The following is a 17,722-nucleotide window of genomic DNA, read 5'->3' as shown; positions in this document are numbered from 1 at the left end:
AGATAGGACGGGCAGGACAAGGTCCTTCTTATCACGTGAATTAATTTAGACACGAGAGTCAGAGGCGACCTGTAACTTAGCCCTCTTCGCAAGTCATGTCCCGGAGGGGGGGGGGGGATCCACCCCCCCCCCCAATCAAACCTCACTTCCGGCCTGGGAAACCAGGACCAAGCAGCTGCTGGGCTTGACATGCTCTTTGGTGCCCTCTGGTGGTCATTCTCTCTCATGACAACTCAGAGCCCTGCCTTCTGCCTCCTGAACTTCAGAACCCTTGAATGGACTGCTGTGGGCCTGTGCACCTGATATTTGATTTAATCCCTCCTCTCACTCTTTGAACAACCAAGTACCTTTCATGGGGTTATTTTTTTCTCACTCCTACCAATTCTTCCCCACTCCTCTATGTCATTGAGCTGGACCCACTCCAAATCAGGTGACTGATTTCAATGTATCAGCCTCCCTCTCTTCATTTCTGAGACCAGGATTGAGGTCAGATTTTCCCCCTAAGGGGTGGATGAGAGGAGGGGAGAGACTCAGATGGAAGGAAAAGAAGAAACTTTTCAGAGAACGCTCAAGAGTTGAGTCTCTGTGATGGTTGCAACCTGCTGACCAAGGAACCTCTGCTTTTGCCTCTCCATTCACATTCACCTGCCTGGTTGTCCAGATGCCAAACAGCAGGCACACCTGATCCAGGAACACTGCAAGCCCAGTGTTCAATCCCATGCCCTTTGGGCTTGGATGTCTGTCTCTGTGGAATCCTAAGTCAGTCAGAACTCTTGACAGCATGTCAAATCATCAGGACTTTAAGCTACCCAAGCTGTCTGAAAGTGACACCCAGATGGGATAGGGAGGACAGGGCCAGAGGTGAGAGTAAGAGGGCATCTGTAAGCTAGCCCTCCTCACAAGTACGTCCCTGTGGGGTCCACCGTCCCCAACTCCAACCTCACCTCTGGGCTGGGATTTGCCAATGCCAAGCAGCTGCTGGGCTCTGTTGGTGCTCTGCCACCCTCTGGTGGCCATTCTCTCAAATGACGGCTCAGAGCCCTTCCTCCTGCCTCCTGACCAAAGCCATGAATGGACTGCTCTCCCCTTGTTCCCCTGATGGCTGAATATTCTCCTACTCTCACTCTAATTACCACTGGTTCCTTACAGAGGCCAAAGGTCCCTCTCAAAGTCTCCCAGGGCATTCCCTCCTCCTCCCTACCCAACATCACTACCCTACACCCACTCGCCAATCACACCTGAGGTCAACTCACCACCTGGACATTCGTCTGCTTGCCTTAATCTACTCGATCTAGTTCTATCTGTGGATCATTCCTCTGGGGTATCTGACAGGATGCAGTGATTCAGGTAAAAAAAAAGGAGAAAAGGAGTGTGTAGAAGTGATGTTTTTGGCTGGTGAGGATGTGTTCCTTCCTGAGATCTGTGTCTTACGTTACACCCTAGGATGTAAGATATCACTTCTACACACTCCATTCAGGTTCACAGGCACTGCTTGCAGATTCCACACCTGACCAAATCCCGGTTCTTGAAAACGGACATGCCCAAGGCTCAAACCAAATACCTGTTGATTCAAGGTCATACTGCTGGAGAACCCAAAGGCATTCAGACTCTCCCCCTCCCAGGTAGCCTGTCAAGTCATCTGGTCTTAGGCCTCTGTGACCCCCTATGCAAATGACCACTAGTCATGAAAGAAGAACAATGCACCCACTCTCAGAGGACATGTTTGGGACTCAACCTGTAACTCACCTTTCCTTGCTGGGCACATCCTCAGGGTGCTGCAAGTGCCACCTCCAACCCCATCTCTGACCCTGAAAGTGCCAAAACCAAACAGCATCTGTGTGTGTCAGGGTTCCTCGTCCTCCAGTGGCCATTTCCTCTCCCAGCCAGTCTCATCCCAAATTTCTTCCTCCTGACTCACCTGGTCCCACTGGCACAGCTCTTGAGAACCTGTGCGCTCAATTTCTCCTCCTCCAGTCTCTTTCTTACAGAAAAGTCAAAGGCCTTATGGATCATGGAATTTCTCTAAGTCTCCTATACGCCTCCCTGTGCCCTATCTATCAGCACTCCCTTGAATCCATCAGGGGAGCACATTTTGAGTCAGGAAACTGGCTTTGTATTGCTTTCCCACCCCACCCCACATTGCCAGCCATTTTGTGTCACCTGGCTTCAGGTAAGATGTTCCCTCAGTAGGGCTCAAAAGAAAAGCAAGGCTCAGATGGAGGAAAAGCTTGCAACTTTGCAGAACACCCTCAAGAGAGAGGGCTGTGGCATAAAGACAGCCTGCCCTCTAAAAGACATCAGCTTTATTTATGAACAGCAACCCAGCTCTCCATATGCAAAATACCTGGACTCTAGAAAACTACATGTCCAGTACTCCAGCCAGTTGCCTGGGTGCTCTGAGTTCTAATTCTGGAGAGCCTCATGGCCAGCTGAGCCCAGAAGTCCCGCCCAATAATATGGGCTTTGGGCTAGCTGGGCAGACTGCAGTTGAGCCAGATACCTGGAAGGCAGAACTCTTTCCATTTATTTATACCAGATGAGTCAATTTGGACTGGATAGTCAGCCGCAGTGGTTCAGTAACCAATTTTTGCTGGACCCCTCCTGGAGGATCCATCCATACACACTTCAAACCCCATCTCTGAGCCTGGAGGTGTTCCTACCAAGCAGCTACCGGGCTTGGCCAGCGCTTTGGCGCCCTCTGGCGGGCATTACGTCTAATGACAGCTCAGAGGCCTGCCTCCTGCCTCCTGAACAGACCCCTGGATGGACTGCACTGGGCTTGTGCACTGGGTAGTTGCTGTAATACCTCCTCTCATTCTAAAACTACCATTTTCCTCTCATAGTCAGCAATGGTGCTCACGCCTCCCAATCCTTCCCCTCTAAGTCATTGAGCCGAACCCACTCCCAATCACGTGACCAGATTTCAATGAATCAGCCTCCCCGTCTTCATTTCTGCCACTTGGGTCGAGGTGAGATTTTCACCATCAGGGGTGAATGAGAGGAGGGGAGAAGCTCAGACGGAAGGAAAAGAAGGAATCTTACAGAAAACCTTCAAGAGATGAGTCTCTGGGATGGATGAACCTGCTGACCAGAGAAATGCTGCTTTTGCACCCTCCATTCACAGCCACCCACCCAGCTGCCCAGAGGCCACACACTGCGCAAGCCTGTTCTGGGAGCGCTGCAAGCCCGGTATTCCATCCCACACCCTTTTGTCTCAGATGCAGCCTCTGCAGAATTCAAAGCAGTCAGAACGCTTCACGGACTGTCCAATCATCTGGACTTCAGGCTACCTGAGCTGTCAGAAAGTGACCCGCAGATGGGAAGAGCAGGACAAGGTCCTTCCTATCAGGTGAGCTAATTTAGACCCAAGAGTCAAAGGAGACCTGTAACCCAGCCCTCTTCACAAGGCATGACCACTGCTGATCCACCACCCCCACGTCAAACTCCACCTCTGGGCTGGGATAGGCCAATACCAAGCATCTGCTGGGCTCTGTTGCCCTCTGGTGGCCAATCTCTTGAATTACAACCCAAAGCCCTTCCTCCTCCCTCTGAAACAAGTCCATGGGGCTGCCCTGGGCTTGTCCACCTCAGAGCCAATGTAAATCATCCTTTCCCTGTAGGAACAATGGTTTCAGCTCTCCTAGGCAAACACCGTGCAATCCTGGCTCTGGAAAACTGCACGCCAAATATTCTTTTTTTTTTTTTTTTTTGTCTTTTTGTCTTTTGTTGTTGTTGTTGCTATTTCTTGGGCTGCTCCCACGGCATACGGAGGTTCCCAGGCTAGGAGTTGAATCGGAGCTGTAGCCACCGGCCTACGCCAGAGCCACAGCAACGCGGGATCCGAGCCGCATCTGCAACCTACACCACAGCTCACGGCAACGCCGGATCGTGAACCCACTGAGCAAGGGCAGGGACCGAACCCACAACCTCATGGTTCCTAGTCAGATTCGTTAACCACTGCACCACGACGGGAACTCCCACGCCAAATATTCTGACCAACTACTTGTGGATTTAGAGTTCTCCTTTGGGAGAATCCAAAAGTCAGCCAGACCCATGATTGCTGGTCCAAGGGTGTGGACTTTGGTCTACCTGAGCTGACTGCAAGTGACCCAGATGTGTTGAAGGTGGAACCATTTACCTTTTACTGGGTTAGCCAATTTTGACTGGAGAGTCAAGGCTGGCCTGTAACCTTCCCCTCCTCACCAGACACCTCCTGAGGGAATCCACCCCTCCCCATCTCTGAGCCTGGAAGTGCCAACATCAAGCAGGTGCTGGGCTTGCCCGGTGCTTCGGGGCCCTCTGGTGGCCATTTCCTCTAGTAACAACCCAGAGCCCTCCCACTCCTGCCTCCTAAACAAGCCCATGGACTGCACTGGGCTCGTGCACCTCAGAGAGCTGATGTAATTCCTCCTTTCCTTCTAGGAACAACCAAGTGCCTTCCAGGAGGCAGGTATTTCCCTCTCACAGTCATCCATGGCACTCACTCCTCCCTATCCCTTAGCATTCCTCTTAGCCTATGAGCTGAACCCACTCCAAATCAAGTAACTGGATTTACATTAGATCAGCCTCCCCTCTTAATTTATGTGACCTGTCTTGAGCTAAGATTTTTTCCCTTAGGGGTGAATGAAAGGGGGGAGAGGCTCGAATGGAAGAAATAGAAGGAAATTTTCAAAGAATCCTCAAGAGACAAGTTTCAGGAAATGTACAACCTTCCCACCAAGGAACCTCTGCTTTTCCACTCTCCATTCATGACCACCCACCCAGCTTTCCAGATGCTGAACATGGTGCAGGCATGATCCTGGAGCACTGCATGTCCAGTAGCTAAGACAACTACATCTGTGTTCAGTTTTCTGCCTCCGCAGAATCCAAAGGCAGTCACTACTCTTGCCAGCCTGCCCAAGTGTCTGGACTTGAGGCCACCTGAGCTGTCTGAGAGCGCCCCACAGATGGGGAGGCAGAACAGTGTCCTTTCTCTCAGGTGAGGTAATTATCCTGGGGAGTCAGTGGTGCTCTGTATCCTACCCCTGCTCCCTAGGCATGTCCTGGGGGATCCACCAGCCCCATCTTCGACTCTGGCTCTGTGCTGGCACAGGCTGATCCCAAGCAGCCTCTGGGCTTTGCTGGTGCTCTAGCAATCATTCTCTCTAATAACCACTCTGAGGACCTTTTGCCTCCTGACCAAAACCAGGGACGGACTGCACTAGGGTTGTGCACTTGACAGCTGATTTCCAACCTACTCTCCCTCTAATGAAAACTATATCCCACCTGACAGAGGGCAATATCTTTGTCTCTCAAAGTCTCCTATGGCACTGTTTCCTCCTTTTCCAACACCACTGGTCTACGTCCCTCAGCTGATCCATCCCACTTCACATCAGGTCACCAGCTGGAAAGTCATCTGCTCACCGTAAAACATGTGATCGTGTCTTAGCGAATGCCCTTTCCCTGGAGATGAATGAGAGGAAGCATTGGTTCAAGAGGAAAAATGAAGAGGCACTCGGGGGAGAAATTTGGCAGATAGATCCCGGTGAGGAGTACAGCCTGGCCAGACAAAACACTAGTGCTGTTTCACACTCCATTCAGATCCTCAAGCACTGGTTTCCTGATGCCATACATGTGACAGAAGGCTGATTTGGGACAACTGCATGCTCAGGAATCAAGCCAGATATTTTGTATTCTGGGTTATGATGCTGGAGAATCCAAAGGCAGTGAGACCCCAGGCGGCCTACCAAACCGTTTAGTCTTAGCGCTCCACCAGCAGCACGGAAATGACCCTTAGTTGTAAAGGAAAAACTGTGTACCCACTATCAGGAGAGGAACTTTGGACCCAAGAGTCAGAAGCAACCTGTAACACACCTTTCCTTGCTGGGCACATCCTCAGGGTTCCACCAGCACCATTTCCAACCCTGTCTCTAAGTCTGGGAGTGCCAAGCTGCAGGTGGGCAATGTCAGGGCTCCTTGTCCTCTAGCGACCATTACCTCTGCTGACAATTCAGATCCCATCCTCCGCCTCCCGATGGCAAACGGTTCTGTCTGCGCTGCTCGTGACCATCTGCGAGCCTAATCTGGTCCTCCTTCCTTTCTCAGAAAACTCAAGGGCCTTACAGAGGGTGGTGTTTCTCTCTCAAGGTCTCCCATATCCTTCCCTGCTCCCTATCAGCAGCCCTTGAAGTCAATCAGCCGGATGCACTACGAGTCAGATAATTGGCTTTAAATTATTTCTCCTCTATCCTCCTTTTAGCCACCCTTTATCTTATGTGACCTGGCTTTAGGTAAGATTTCCCCTCAGGGGTGCACAAAAGGAGGGAGAGGCTCAGATCAAAGAAAAATGTGGAAAATTCAGAGAACACTCGAGACAGTTTTCTGGGATGGGCATAGCCTGCCCTCCAAAGGACCCCTGTTTTATACTCTCCACTGATGACCACTGGCCCTGCTCTCCAGATGCCAAACATCATGGAAGCCTGATTCTGGACAACCAAATGCCCAATACTCAAACCAACCGCATGTGTTTCAGAATTCTACCTCTAGAGAATCAAAAGGCAGTCTGAACCTTTAAGAGCTGTCCTTTAATGTGGGCTTTGGGCTAGCTGTGCCACTTGAAAGTGACCCAGATGTGTGAAGGTGGCATAAGTTTCCTTTCACCAGGTAAGCCAATTTGGCCTGGAGTGTCAGTTGCGACCTGTAAGCAACCCCTCCTGGCAGGACATCTCCTGGGGTACCCAGCATCCCCATCTGCAACCACATCTCAGCCTAGCAGTGCCAACACCAAGCAGCTGCTGTGCTTGGATGGCACTTCAGCGCCCTCCGGCGGCCATTCCCTCCAATGACAACTCAGAGCACTTCCTCCTGCCTCCTGAACAAACCCAAGGACTGCCCTGGCTGGGATAGCTGATTTAGTTCCTCTTCTAAGAAGAATCAAGAGCTGTCCAGAGCGTGTACTTTCCCCCTTCAATTCAGCTATGGCACTCACTCCTCCCATCCTTCACCATTTCTCTTAGTCAATCAGCCACGGCCACTCTGAATCAGGTAAACTTTTAAAAATTAATCATCCTCCCCTCCTAATTTATGTGACTTTTCTTGAGTCATATTTTTCCTCAGGGGTGATCCAGAGGAGGGAGAGGCTCAAATGGGAGAAAAAGAAGAAATTTTTCAGAGAACCAAGAGACAGGTCTGTAGGATCGTCACAGCCTGCCCACCAAGGAAACTCTGCTTTTTACACTCTTCATTCATGACCACCAGTCCAGCTTTCCAGACCCAGTGTGCAAGTCTGATCCTGGAGCAGTGCTTGCCCAATATTCAAGCCAACTCCTCTTGTGTTGATTTCCCTCCTCCTCTCACTCTAAAAACCACCACAGGCCTTATATGAGACAGTGAGCTCTGTCAAAATCTCCCAGCACAGTCCTTTCTCCCTGTCCACCACTACGAGGCTGGTTGAAACTTGCCCTGCCTCCAGGACAGGCCCCAAACTCACCCTCCCCAAGGTTACTGGAGTGACCCATATCTGGTATCGAGGCACATGTTCAGGTCAAGACTGGCAAACTGATTTTACAGTAATGCTCTGGGCACAAGGAAATTTTAGATGTTTGTGGGTTTTGACTGACACCTTCTCAGACTGGATGGAGTCATTTCTCACCTGAACTGAGACTGCCTTGGAGGTTTCTAAGACCTTTCTCAAGGAAAGAATTCCCTGTTTGGGCCCCCTAAGTCCATCAAGAGGGACAATGGGCCTGCCTTTGTTCCCCAAATTACTAAGGGAGTCTCTAGAGCTCTAGGAATTACATGGGGTTTACCCTCCACTTGGAAACCACAATCCTCAGGAAAGTAGAACAAATCAAACCCTCAAAAGGAACTCCTGGATTTCCCACTGTGGCTCACAAGGAGAAGGTAGTTCTGGATCGTCGCGTGGTGTAAAGCTGTGATTATTTCCCCCTCTCTGAAAGGCATATTTCTATTGGTCCATATCCCCCAGGGTGGGCTCAGAGCCAGTTCCTTCAGGAATGTGCCTCCCAAACATGGTCTCATATGGACTCAACATGATTTTTCCTTTAGGGACTATTCGCATTCGTACAAGTGCTATGGGGAAAAGGGAGATCAAGCCTTGATGAGTGTCTTGACATAATTTGAATGTTTCCCTTTATTATTTATTTAATTTTACTTGAGTGTGTGTGTGTGTGTGAGTGAGAGAGAGAGACAGAGACAGAGACAGAGAGGTATTCATTTTTTTTCCCATATAGGTTATTACAGAATATTGAGTATATTCCTCTGTGCTCTGCAACAGATTCTTGCCCATTATCTATTCTGTACATTGTAGTGTGTATATGCTAATATTATTGTTCCAATTTATTCCCACTCCCCATGGTTTCCCCCTGGGTAACCATAAGTTCAGTTTTAAGAACTGTGTTTGTTTCCATTTTATAAGGAAGTTTTGTATAATTTTACTAGATTCCACATAGAAGTGATCTCATAAGATATTTGTCTGATTTACTTGGTATGTTAAACTCTAGGTCCACCCATGTTGCTGCAAATGGCATTATTTCATTCTTTTTACAGCCAAGTAACATTCCATGATATATACCACATCTTTAGCCATTCCTCTGTCAAAGGACATTTACGTGGCTTCTATGTCTTGGATAGTGTCAGTAGTTCCACAATGAATATTGGGGTGCATATAACTTTTCCAATTATGGTTTTCTCCAGATATATGTCCAGAAGTTTCTTTTTTTGTTTTTTGTTTTTCTTTTTAGGGCTGCATCTGAGACATATGGAAGTCCCCAGGGTAGGAGTCAAATAGGAGCTGCAGCTGTTGTCCTATACCACAGCCACAGCAATGCCAGATCCCAGCTGCATCTGCAACCTGTGCTGCATCTTGCAGCAATTCTGGATCCTTGCTTAAATGATGCCCCATTTGTGCACAATGCACACTAGGCTGGTAAGTTCTAGGAACCTAGGTATAACCATAATATCATCCAGCACTGAGATAAAGGGGCAAAAAGATTCCCTCCAGCAGGAGTAGGGATTGCTCTTGGACTAGAGCAAGGGGGATTTGGTGCCCCCCTGGGGAGGTTCTGCATACCATGAAATCACTGTACAAATCCTTACATGAGCCCCTGAGGACTTGCCTAAAAGCACGAGGGATGCTTTATTTCATGCTTATCTGGACTCAGTAGAAAATATTGTACTTGACAATAGGCTAGCCCTTGACTACTTCCTGGCTGAGCAAGGGAAATTCTGCATAGTTATTAATAAAACCCACCACATGCATGGGAATAACTCTGGTCAGATTGAGGTAACCATAAAAGAGATGTATAAGCAAGCTCAAAGGGCACAAAGGTATCCCCCCAAAGGTCCCAATCCAAGCTCCATCTGGAATAAGGTCAAAGAGAGCCTTTCTAGTTTAAACTGGTTTCTTCCATTTCTTGGCACACTGACTGCAATTATCCTCCTGTTCATCTTTAGGCCTTGCTTCCATAACTGCCTTGTCAACTTCATTAGTAAAGAACTTGAATTCCTCAAACTTCAGATGATACTAACACAAGGGTACAAGAACTGAGAGTGCAGCCTTGTGAAGCTCAGGCTTATGTTAGACGGGGCAGGGACAGTTCTGCACTTCTAATCCAGGGGAAACCTATGCCCATGTTCAGCAGGAAGCAGCCCCAGAAGACAGACCTTCCTCCTCAAGAATGGGGAGTAGTGACGAGGAAAGGGGGTGTTGTTGCCAGAGCCGACAGCAGATCCTTGCCAAAGCCTGCGAAACCCTCCTTGAACTGGAGTTATCGTGTGTTGAGAAGTGAAAGGTCTGGAGACAAGAAGAGGAAGCTATAGGAAGAGACAAACCAGACGGAACCAGGTGGAATCAGGATGATGACGACTCTGGCCTCCCCAGACTCCGAGTCTCATTCAACAGATTTTGCCACATTAGCTACTAGATGACACACCTACTGGTGGTCGTGACTGGAAGATGCTGACCAAAAAAGGATAAAAGGGGGGTGGCACCCATTTCCAGGAAAGCCCTGACCCTTCCCTGAAGGGCAATGGTCAGGCCTCCCTGTCATTAGCCTCACTCCTCCTCCCTTTATCTTTACTCCTTAAAATCAAAGACCTCTCACAACTTGGCTGGGAACTTCATCTGTAACTAAGGTCCTACTTATCCATTCTTTGCCCACTGAATAAAACCCGGGCATCCACCTCAGCTTTGTTTTCATTTTTTGGCTACGTAAACCCAAACTAGCATCTATTCTATGCTTTTTTTTTTTTTAGGGCCACTGGTGAGGCATGTGGAAATTCCCAGGCTAGGGATTGAATTGGGGTTATAGTTCCTGGCCTGCACCACAGCCATGGCAATGTGGGATCTGAGCCATGACCTACACCACAGCTCATGGCAACTCTGGATCCTTGAACCACTGGGAAAGGGCAGGGATCAAACCTGCTTCTTCATGGGTATGGTTTGGGTTTGTTACCTCTGAGCCACAATGGGAACTCCCCTACTCTATAATTATTTTCATTCTTGTCCTTATACTAATGACAAGCATGATTGAAAATGACCACCTTAAAAAAAGAGACTTTGCAATATATTTATGACCCTTGTTTGTAAATCAGAAAAGTAGAACAACGCATCTTCCTGACTCAAGGAAGAAGCTCTAGCTCCACCTTCAGCTCCCAAATTTGGAATTCAACTTAAACTCTTCCCTGAACCATTTGCATATGGAACATTTACACTATTTTTATGTGCTGTGTAAATACTAAAAATCTTATCATAAAACTGACATTACTATGTACATTGTGTATTACATGTCCTTCCACACAGGTAAGCACAATACATATGTTTTATTACACATAATACATGATCATGTAATTATGTATCATTTATCTCCCTTATGTGTATAAGCATGTACTTCAGCCTACTGTTATTACAGGACACATTAAACAGTTCAATCCAGGAATTCCCTCATGGCCTAGTGGTTAAGAACTTGGCATTAAGACTGCTGTGGCCAGGTTACTGCTGTGGCTTGGGTTTAATCCCAGACCTGGGAAGTTCTACATGCTGCAGGTGCCACAAAACAAAAGATAGTTCAATTCTTATTAGATTCCAGTCACTACAGAATATTCATGGGGTAACTGAAATGATTGATAGTATATAGGACTATATTTATTAATTCTACATATCACATTATGTCCAAACATTTTCCAGTCAACACGCTTTTCATAACCAACAACCAGAACATAGAAAGCCTTGATAAATCATCAACTGCCCACAGATGTGCCTCTCTCCTAGTTCAGGGCCCAAGAATCATGGGAATTTCTATAAATGAGTTATCTATCCATCCATCCATCCATCTGTCCACACTTGTGGCATGCTGAAGTTCCAGGGCCAGGGGTCATCCCCAAGCCACAGCAGTGGCAATACCAGTCTTTAACCACTAGGCCACCAGGAAACTCCAAAGGAATTATGTCTTGCATTTGGTACTTATTTTGGGGCCATTTTTCCCTTAACTTTCCACTTTTTATTCTTTTATTTTTTTAATTTTTTTAAAATTTTTTTTATTTTTTTGTCTTTTGTCTTTTTTGTTGTTGTTGTTGTTGTTGCTATTTCTTGGGCCACCCCCTCAGCATATGGAGGTTCCCAGGCTAGGGGTTGAATCAGAGCTGTAGCCACCGGCCTATGCCAGAGCCACAGCAACGCGGGATCCGAGCCGCGTCTGACCTACACCACAGCTCACGGCAACACCGGATCATTAACCCACTGAGCAAGGGCATGGACCGAACCCGCAACCTCATGGTTCCTAGTCGGATTTGTTAACCACTGCGCCACGACGGGAACTCCACCACTTTTTATTCTTAAATAAGATATTCCAGTGGAATATCATATCAGCTTGTGTTCACATGTAACTGGCTTTATGCATTTGGTATTTTTAATTATGGAGGTGACTGTGACTCAGCTGTGGCCATCAGATGCCTTATCACAGTCAGGCGACTTGGAACTGGGATTAAATTGTATAGTATTTACCAACATGATCAACCACAATGTGTTATTGAGTCAATGGTCACAGGACATAGAGTAATTACACACATACACACACACACACACACACACAGGCTTATCAGGTAAACAGCTTCCCTAATCAAACCCTCCTACCTCCCACTCAATCTCATACTTCATATGCCATTATTGCCTGGCCAAACCCCCCAACAAGCAAAGCATGCGACTACATAAGAGTCAACTAACCAATCTAACAAAGATATTGCCACTACTTCAGTGACAGAAAGTCAGTATAACTACAACAAAGCCTCCTAATAATACAGATCAATTAGATATATAAGGCTTAAACAAAATGATGTCCCTCTCTAGCTGTCATGCACCTCAAACAAAATAAATAAAGTACATTTTAGTAATCTCCAAAAGAAAATATATTAAATATTTCAATGCTAATTTTAACATAACAGACTACTACACTGAATACTAATGTCACATAAATGCATAAATCTTATATGTGTAAAGTTCTATTCAACCTGATGAAGTAGTTTTATATTTAACGTGAGGCACCATAAATGACTAGATGAACTTACTAACTCCATAAACATATGGGTGTTGTCCCAGTCTATTAATTTCTAATAAAATTAGACATCCTCAGAAAACACTGGTAAAGAACTAAGAGCAGGAGTTCCCGTCATGGCTCAGTGGTTAACAAATCTGACTAGGAATCATGAGGTTGCAGGTTCAATTCCTGGCCTTGCTCAGTTGGTTAAGGATCTGGCATTGCCATGAGCTGTGGTGTAGGTTGCAGATGCGGCTCAGATCCTGCATTGCTGTGGCTCTGGTGTAGGCCAACAGCTACAGCTCCGATTTGACCTCTATCCTGGGAACCTCCATATGCCATGAGAGTGGCCCAAGAAATGGCAAAAAGACCAAAAAAAAAAAAAAAAAAAAAAAAAAAAAAGAACAACGAGCATAATTATCAGACATAAAAATCTTAGATCAAGGTGTAACCTATAGGAGGGAAGAAGGGGGTATGTTTTCTACCTCAAAAGCATTAAGTAATTTATACAAAAGTTTTTATGAAATAAACTAAAGGAAGATTTAGTAGAAAATTAAGAATAAAGTGCTTAGTTGAATCAAATCATGAAGGACAGACACACTGCCCACCAACCTCCTCAAACACAGAACACTTTTCATAACCTATTAACAAGTACCAAACATAAAAGAGGAAATAAAGAGTTCTTGCTGTAGCTCAGTGGGCTAAGAACCCAATTAGTATCCAAGAATATGTGGGTTCAATCTCTGGCTTTGCTCAGTGCATTAAGGATCCAGCACTGCCATGAGCTGCATTATAGGTCATAGATATGGCTCGGATCAGGCATTGCTATGGCTGTGGTGTAGAGCAGCAGCTGCAGGTCTGATTCGACTCCTAGCCTGGGAACTTCCAAATGCCACAGGGGCCATGTCAAAAATTGAAAGGAAAAATGAGGGGTGGGAGGGAGAGAATTTGTGATGAGGTGAACATATTGCAAAGTGTGCTTGGATCAATCAAAATGTAGTTTCAAGAAAAGCATCTAGTTTATACTCAGGAGAGTTCATACTGCATGAATTCCTTGAACTAAAACTAGCCACAACTTCTGAAGTTCACCTATTGTAATTAAATTAAATCAAACCAAACATTCATTCAACATCTATTGTATAGAAGCTAAAATCTAGTACTATAAAGTACCATAAAGGGATGATAAAAGAAGCATTAAAAATACCAAAAACGTATCCCTTTTATCTTTTGCATAATGATTTAACTAGAAAACAAAGAGAATGTAGGTTAAAATCCCTGAAACCAGATGAGCTACTTTGGAAAAATATACGAGAACAAACTCATTTAAAAGGCAAGATAGGAGTTCCTGTCATGGCTCAGTGGTTAACAAATCCAACTAGGAACCATGAGGTTGTGGGTTCAATCCCTGGCCTTGCTCAGTGGGTTAAGGATCTGACATTGCCATGAGCTGTGGTGTAGGTAGCAGATGAGGCTTGGATCTGGTGTGGCTGTGGTGTAGGCCAGCAGCTACATCTCCGATTAGACCCCCAGCCTGGGAACCTCCATATGCCATGAGAGCAGCCCAAGAAATGGAAAAAAGACAAAAAAAAAAAAAAAAAGGAAAAGATAGTAAGAAGATTTTTGACTAGAGGTGACAAGACTGACAAGCCTGTTGACCCCTGGCTTTCCAGAAAAAGTTTTGGTTCAACTTTAAATATGACTTAAGAACATAAGTTTTAATGTAAATTTATTTATTTATTTATTTTATTATTTTGTCTTTTTGCTATTTCTTTGGGCCGCTCCCTCAGCATATGGAGGTTCCCAGGCTAGGGGTCGAATCGGAGCTGTAGCCACTGGCCTACGTCAGAGCCACAGCAATGCAGGATCCAAGCCGCGTCTGCAACCTACACCACAGCTCACGGCAACGCCGGATCCTTAACCCACTGAGCAAGGACAGGGACCGAACCCGCAACCTCATGGTCCCTAGTCGGATTTGTTAACCACTGCGCCATGATGGGAACTCCTTAATGTAAATTTAAATGTTATTCTAAAACATTAGAATAACATTTTAGATACAGACTTTTAGACACAAGATACCACCGTATCTGGAGATTAAGCATACACCATAGTTGGCTAAAAGTAGCCACCAATTAGGAAAATATTCAAGGTCGACCACGCATTCATCTTAACACCAACAGCAACTAGATAAAACAATACTATTGACTAATTAATAGAAGAAATGCTGTTAATATGAGTAACAAGAAATATCTCTCCCTGCATAAGCTTACATCAGAACAGAAAACCCACTGATAGTTAACAATAAAATAAACCTAAACTAACAATAAACCTAAACTAATAATGTATTCAAATATTGTTAACCCAATGCAAGTATGCATTTAAAAAAGGTTTTCAAAAGTAAAGGAACCTGGCAACCACAAACCATGCCTTTTTATAAAGAACATTGCCTCTAGCAGTTCTGGTATTAGAGGCACTGCCTGCCCAGTGATATTTATTTAATGATCACCATATCCTGAGTGTGGAAAGGTAACACAGTCATTTTCTCTCTACATAGGGATTGTGTGACTGGTCAGACTAGAGTTTTACTATCTCTTTAATCAGTGAAATTTACCTGCTCAGGAAGAGGCAGGAATAGTATGACAAGAAGTCCCCATGAAACTTTAATTAATTAATCAATAAAAACTCCAATAACTGAACTTTAAGGAATAACGTAGTTTTTACTAGACTCACAATTTTGGTTGGGGTGACCTTGGAGAATAACGTTTAGGGGTAACAGTGCAATCTTATTCTAGAATTCGACAATAGAGTAACGACATTGATGCTGGATCAGGACATCCCAGTGGTATAACTGGGTATAATGGTCTGTTTGTTCAAAGACTGGAGTCCTACGTGTTAGACTGGAGTGGTCCTGGTCACTGTATCTATTATAGATTTCTCCCACTGTGAAAGGATGAGAGAAGAAAGACCTAATTTTTAAAATGTCTTCAAACTAAATGATGATATAATCTACATTCAATTGATTTATACATACTCCAATGCAGAACAGGGTGTGTTAGGGTTTGCAGAGCCTGGCAACTGCATAAAACTTAAAATTCTATCCACAGTGGTTCAAGTCCTCTTCCTAAGAATATGCTTATAATAGGCATTCTTTTACTAATTACCCAATTTTACTTGCTATAGCATTCCTTACATTAACTGCATTAAAAAATCTAGGCTATCTAAAAACCTGGAGAGAGCCAAACAATATCAGCTCCTATGGATTATTGTAACACATTCCTGATGCAGTCCAATTATTTATTAAAGAACCCCAATGGCTATCCTACCATCATCAATGTATATTTATTGCACCAGTGCTCGCCCTAACCCTGGCTGTCACATAATGAGTTCATCTTCCCATGCCCTATCCGCTAATTAATATAAAGCTAGGTGTACTGTTTATGTTAGTTGTATGAAGCCTCACAACTTATTCAATCCTCTGAGCTGGATGAGTTTCAGATTCAAAACACACACACACCTGGAACTCTGTGGGCAGTAGAAATCTCATATGAAGAAACACAAACTATTATTCTCTTATCAGTCCTACTGCTAAACGGACCATTTACACATTCACCAGTAATTATTACACAAAAACACCCATGACTAAGTTTCCCATCCTGATACTTGCCCAGAATTTGATTATTAAAGGAGAAATCCAGTGGCGCCCCATTTGATTTAACAGAGGTAGAATTAAAACCTCTATTTAGTTTCAATGTAGAAAATGCAGCAGGCACATTCACATTGTTCTTCCTGTAGACTATGTCAATATCATTCTCATCAACATTTTCACAACAATCCTATTTTTAGGAGAATTTCACAACCCTATAAGCCAGAATTGTATACAGCCAATGTCATCATTAAAACACTCCTAACTATCTCCTTTCTATGAATTTGAGCATCCTACCCATAATATTGATATGATCAACTTATACATTATACATTTTTTTACTGTTAACATTATGAGAAGTTTACCAAAGTATGTGCAGTTTCACTACATATCTTCACATCAGACATTCCACCACAAACATAAGACATATGTCTGACAAAAGAGTTATTTAGAGTGAATAATAGACGTTTCCTAGAACTGTAGGAATTGAGCCTGCTGTTAAGAGTTTTACATGCTCCTTGTCACCACGTTACACCACATGCTACAGCAGGTCCACTAAGTGAGCTATTGGGCCCAGACACCCAAGATGTTTAGACATGTTGTGTTACATCTTCATGTACTAATAAACCATACTGTTTTTGCTATCATTTTACTGACCATTATCTCGGGGAGCATAATTGTAGTAACAGGCTCATAATAGTTAACATTATCCTCCTTCTAATAAAAAAAATTAAACCCTAAGCTGTAGAAGCATCCAACAGATATTTTCTGAAACAATCCACCACATCAATACTACTTACGACGGCTGTTACTGTTAATCTCATATACCCTGGCCAGTGAACACAATAAATTATAAAAACATTTAGTCCAACAGCATCCACCATCAAAATAGCTTTTGTCATAAAATTAGGATCTTCCTCATTTCTGAATCCTTGAAGTAACACAAAGCAGTTGATGAGCAGTAGGCCTGATGCTGTTAATGCGACAGACTTGGATCCACATCTCACCACCCATCATCCCACTGTTGGTTACAGCTGTATTATAAATCATAACTGGAGGCTGCAGGGAACTCAACCAAATTCAACCACAAGAATTATGGGCTCCTCATCAACTGCCCACATATAATGAGTAACAGCTATTATGACGCATAATCCAACCACAACCATCCTAATGCAATGGTTTCTATAGTAACAGTCTTCTTACCGTTGACGCACAGCTTATGCGCCACAACAGTGTCATTATCACACACGTGTAACAACACACCTCCCATCACAATCCTCATCTTCATAATTAGAGCATCATCAGGAAGGATCCCACCATGAGGGTTTTTACCCAAGTGAATACTTATGCCAGAGATAACAAAAATAAGGAATTCCTGTCGTGGCTCAGTGGTTAATGAATCTGACTAGGAACCATGAGGTTGCGGGTTTGATCTCTGGCCTTGCTCAGTGGGTTAAGGATCTGGTATTTCTGTGAGCTGTGGTGTAGGTTGCAGATGTGGCTCAGATCCTGCGTTGCTGTGGCTCTGGTGTAGGCCGGCAGCAACAGCTCC

At 44.8% G+C, this 17,722-nt stretch overlaps 1 protein-coding gene across 3 annotated transcripts in view; it reads right to left on the bottom strand.

The window, feature by feature from the left end:
- Positions 1–1,326: 1,326 nt before the first annotated feature.
- LOC106509328 overlaps positions 1,327–17,722 on the bottom strand; it is a 29,282-nt gene continuing 12,886 nt past the window's right edge. For 2 of the 3 annotated variants that reach the window (XM_021081982.1, XM_021081985.1), the window contains one exon: positions 1,327–1,808. In XM_021081982.1, coding sequence (XP_020937641.1) covers positions 1,679–1,808 — 130 coding nt within the window. In that variant the 3' untranslated portion in view covers positions 1,327–1,678. The remainder of the gene's footprint in view (positions 1,809–17,722) is intronic. The other variant, XM_021081983.1, reaches the window with a different exon arrangement.

Source organism: Sus scrofa, unplaced genomic scaffold (assembly GCF_000003025.6).
Source record: "Sus scrofa isolate TJ Tabasco breed Duroc unplaced genomic scaffold, Sscrofa11.1 Contig324, whole genome shotgun sequence".
NCBI classification, from domain to species: Eukaryota; Metazoa; Chordata; class Mammalia; order Artiodactyla; family Suidae; genus Sus; species Sus scrofa.
This window is presented reverse-complemented; position numbering and strand designations above follow the sequence as displayed.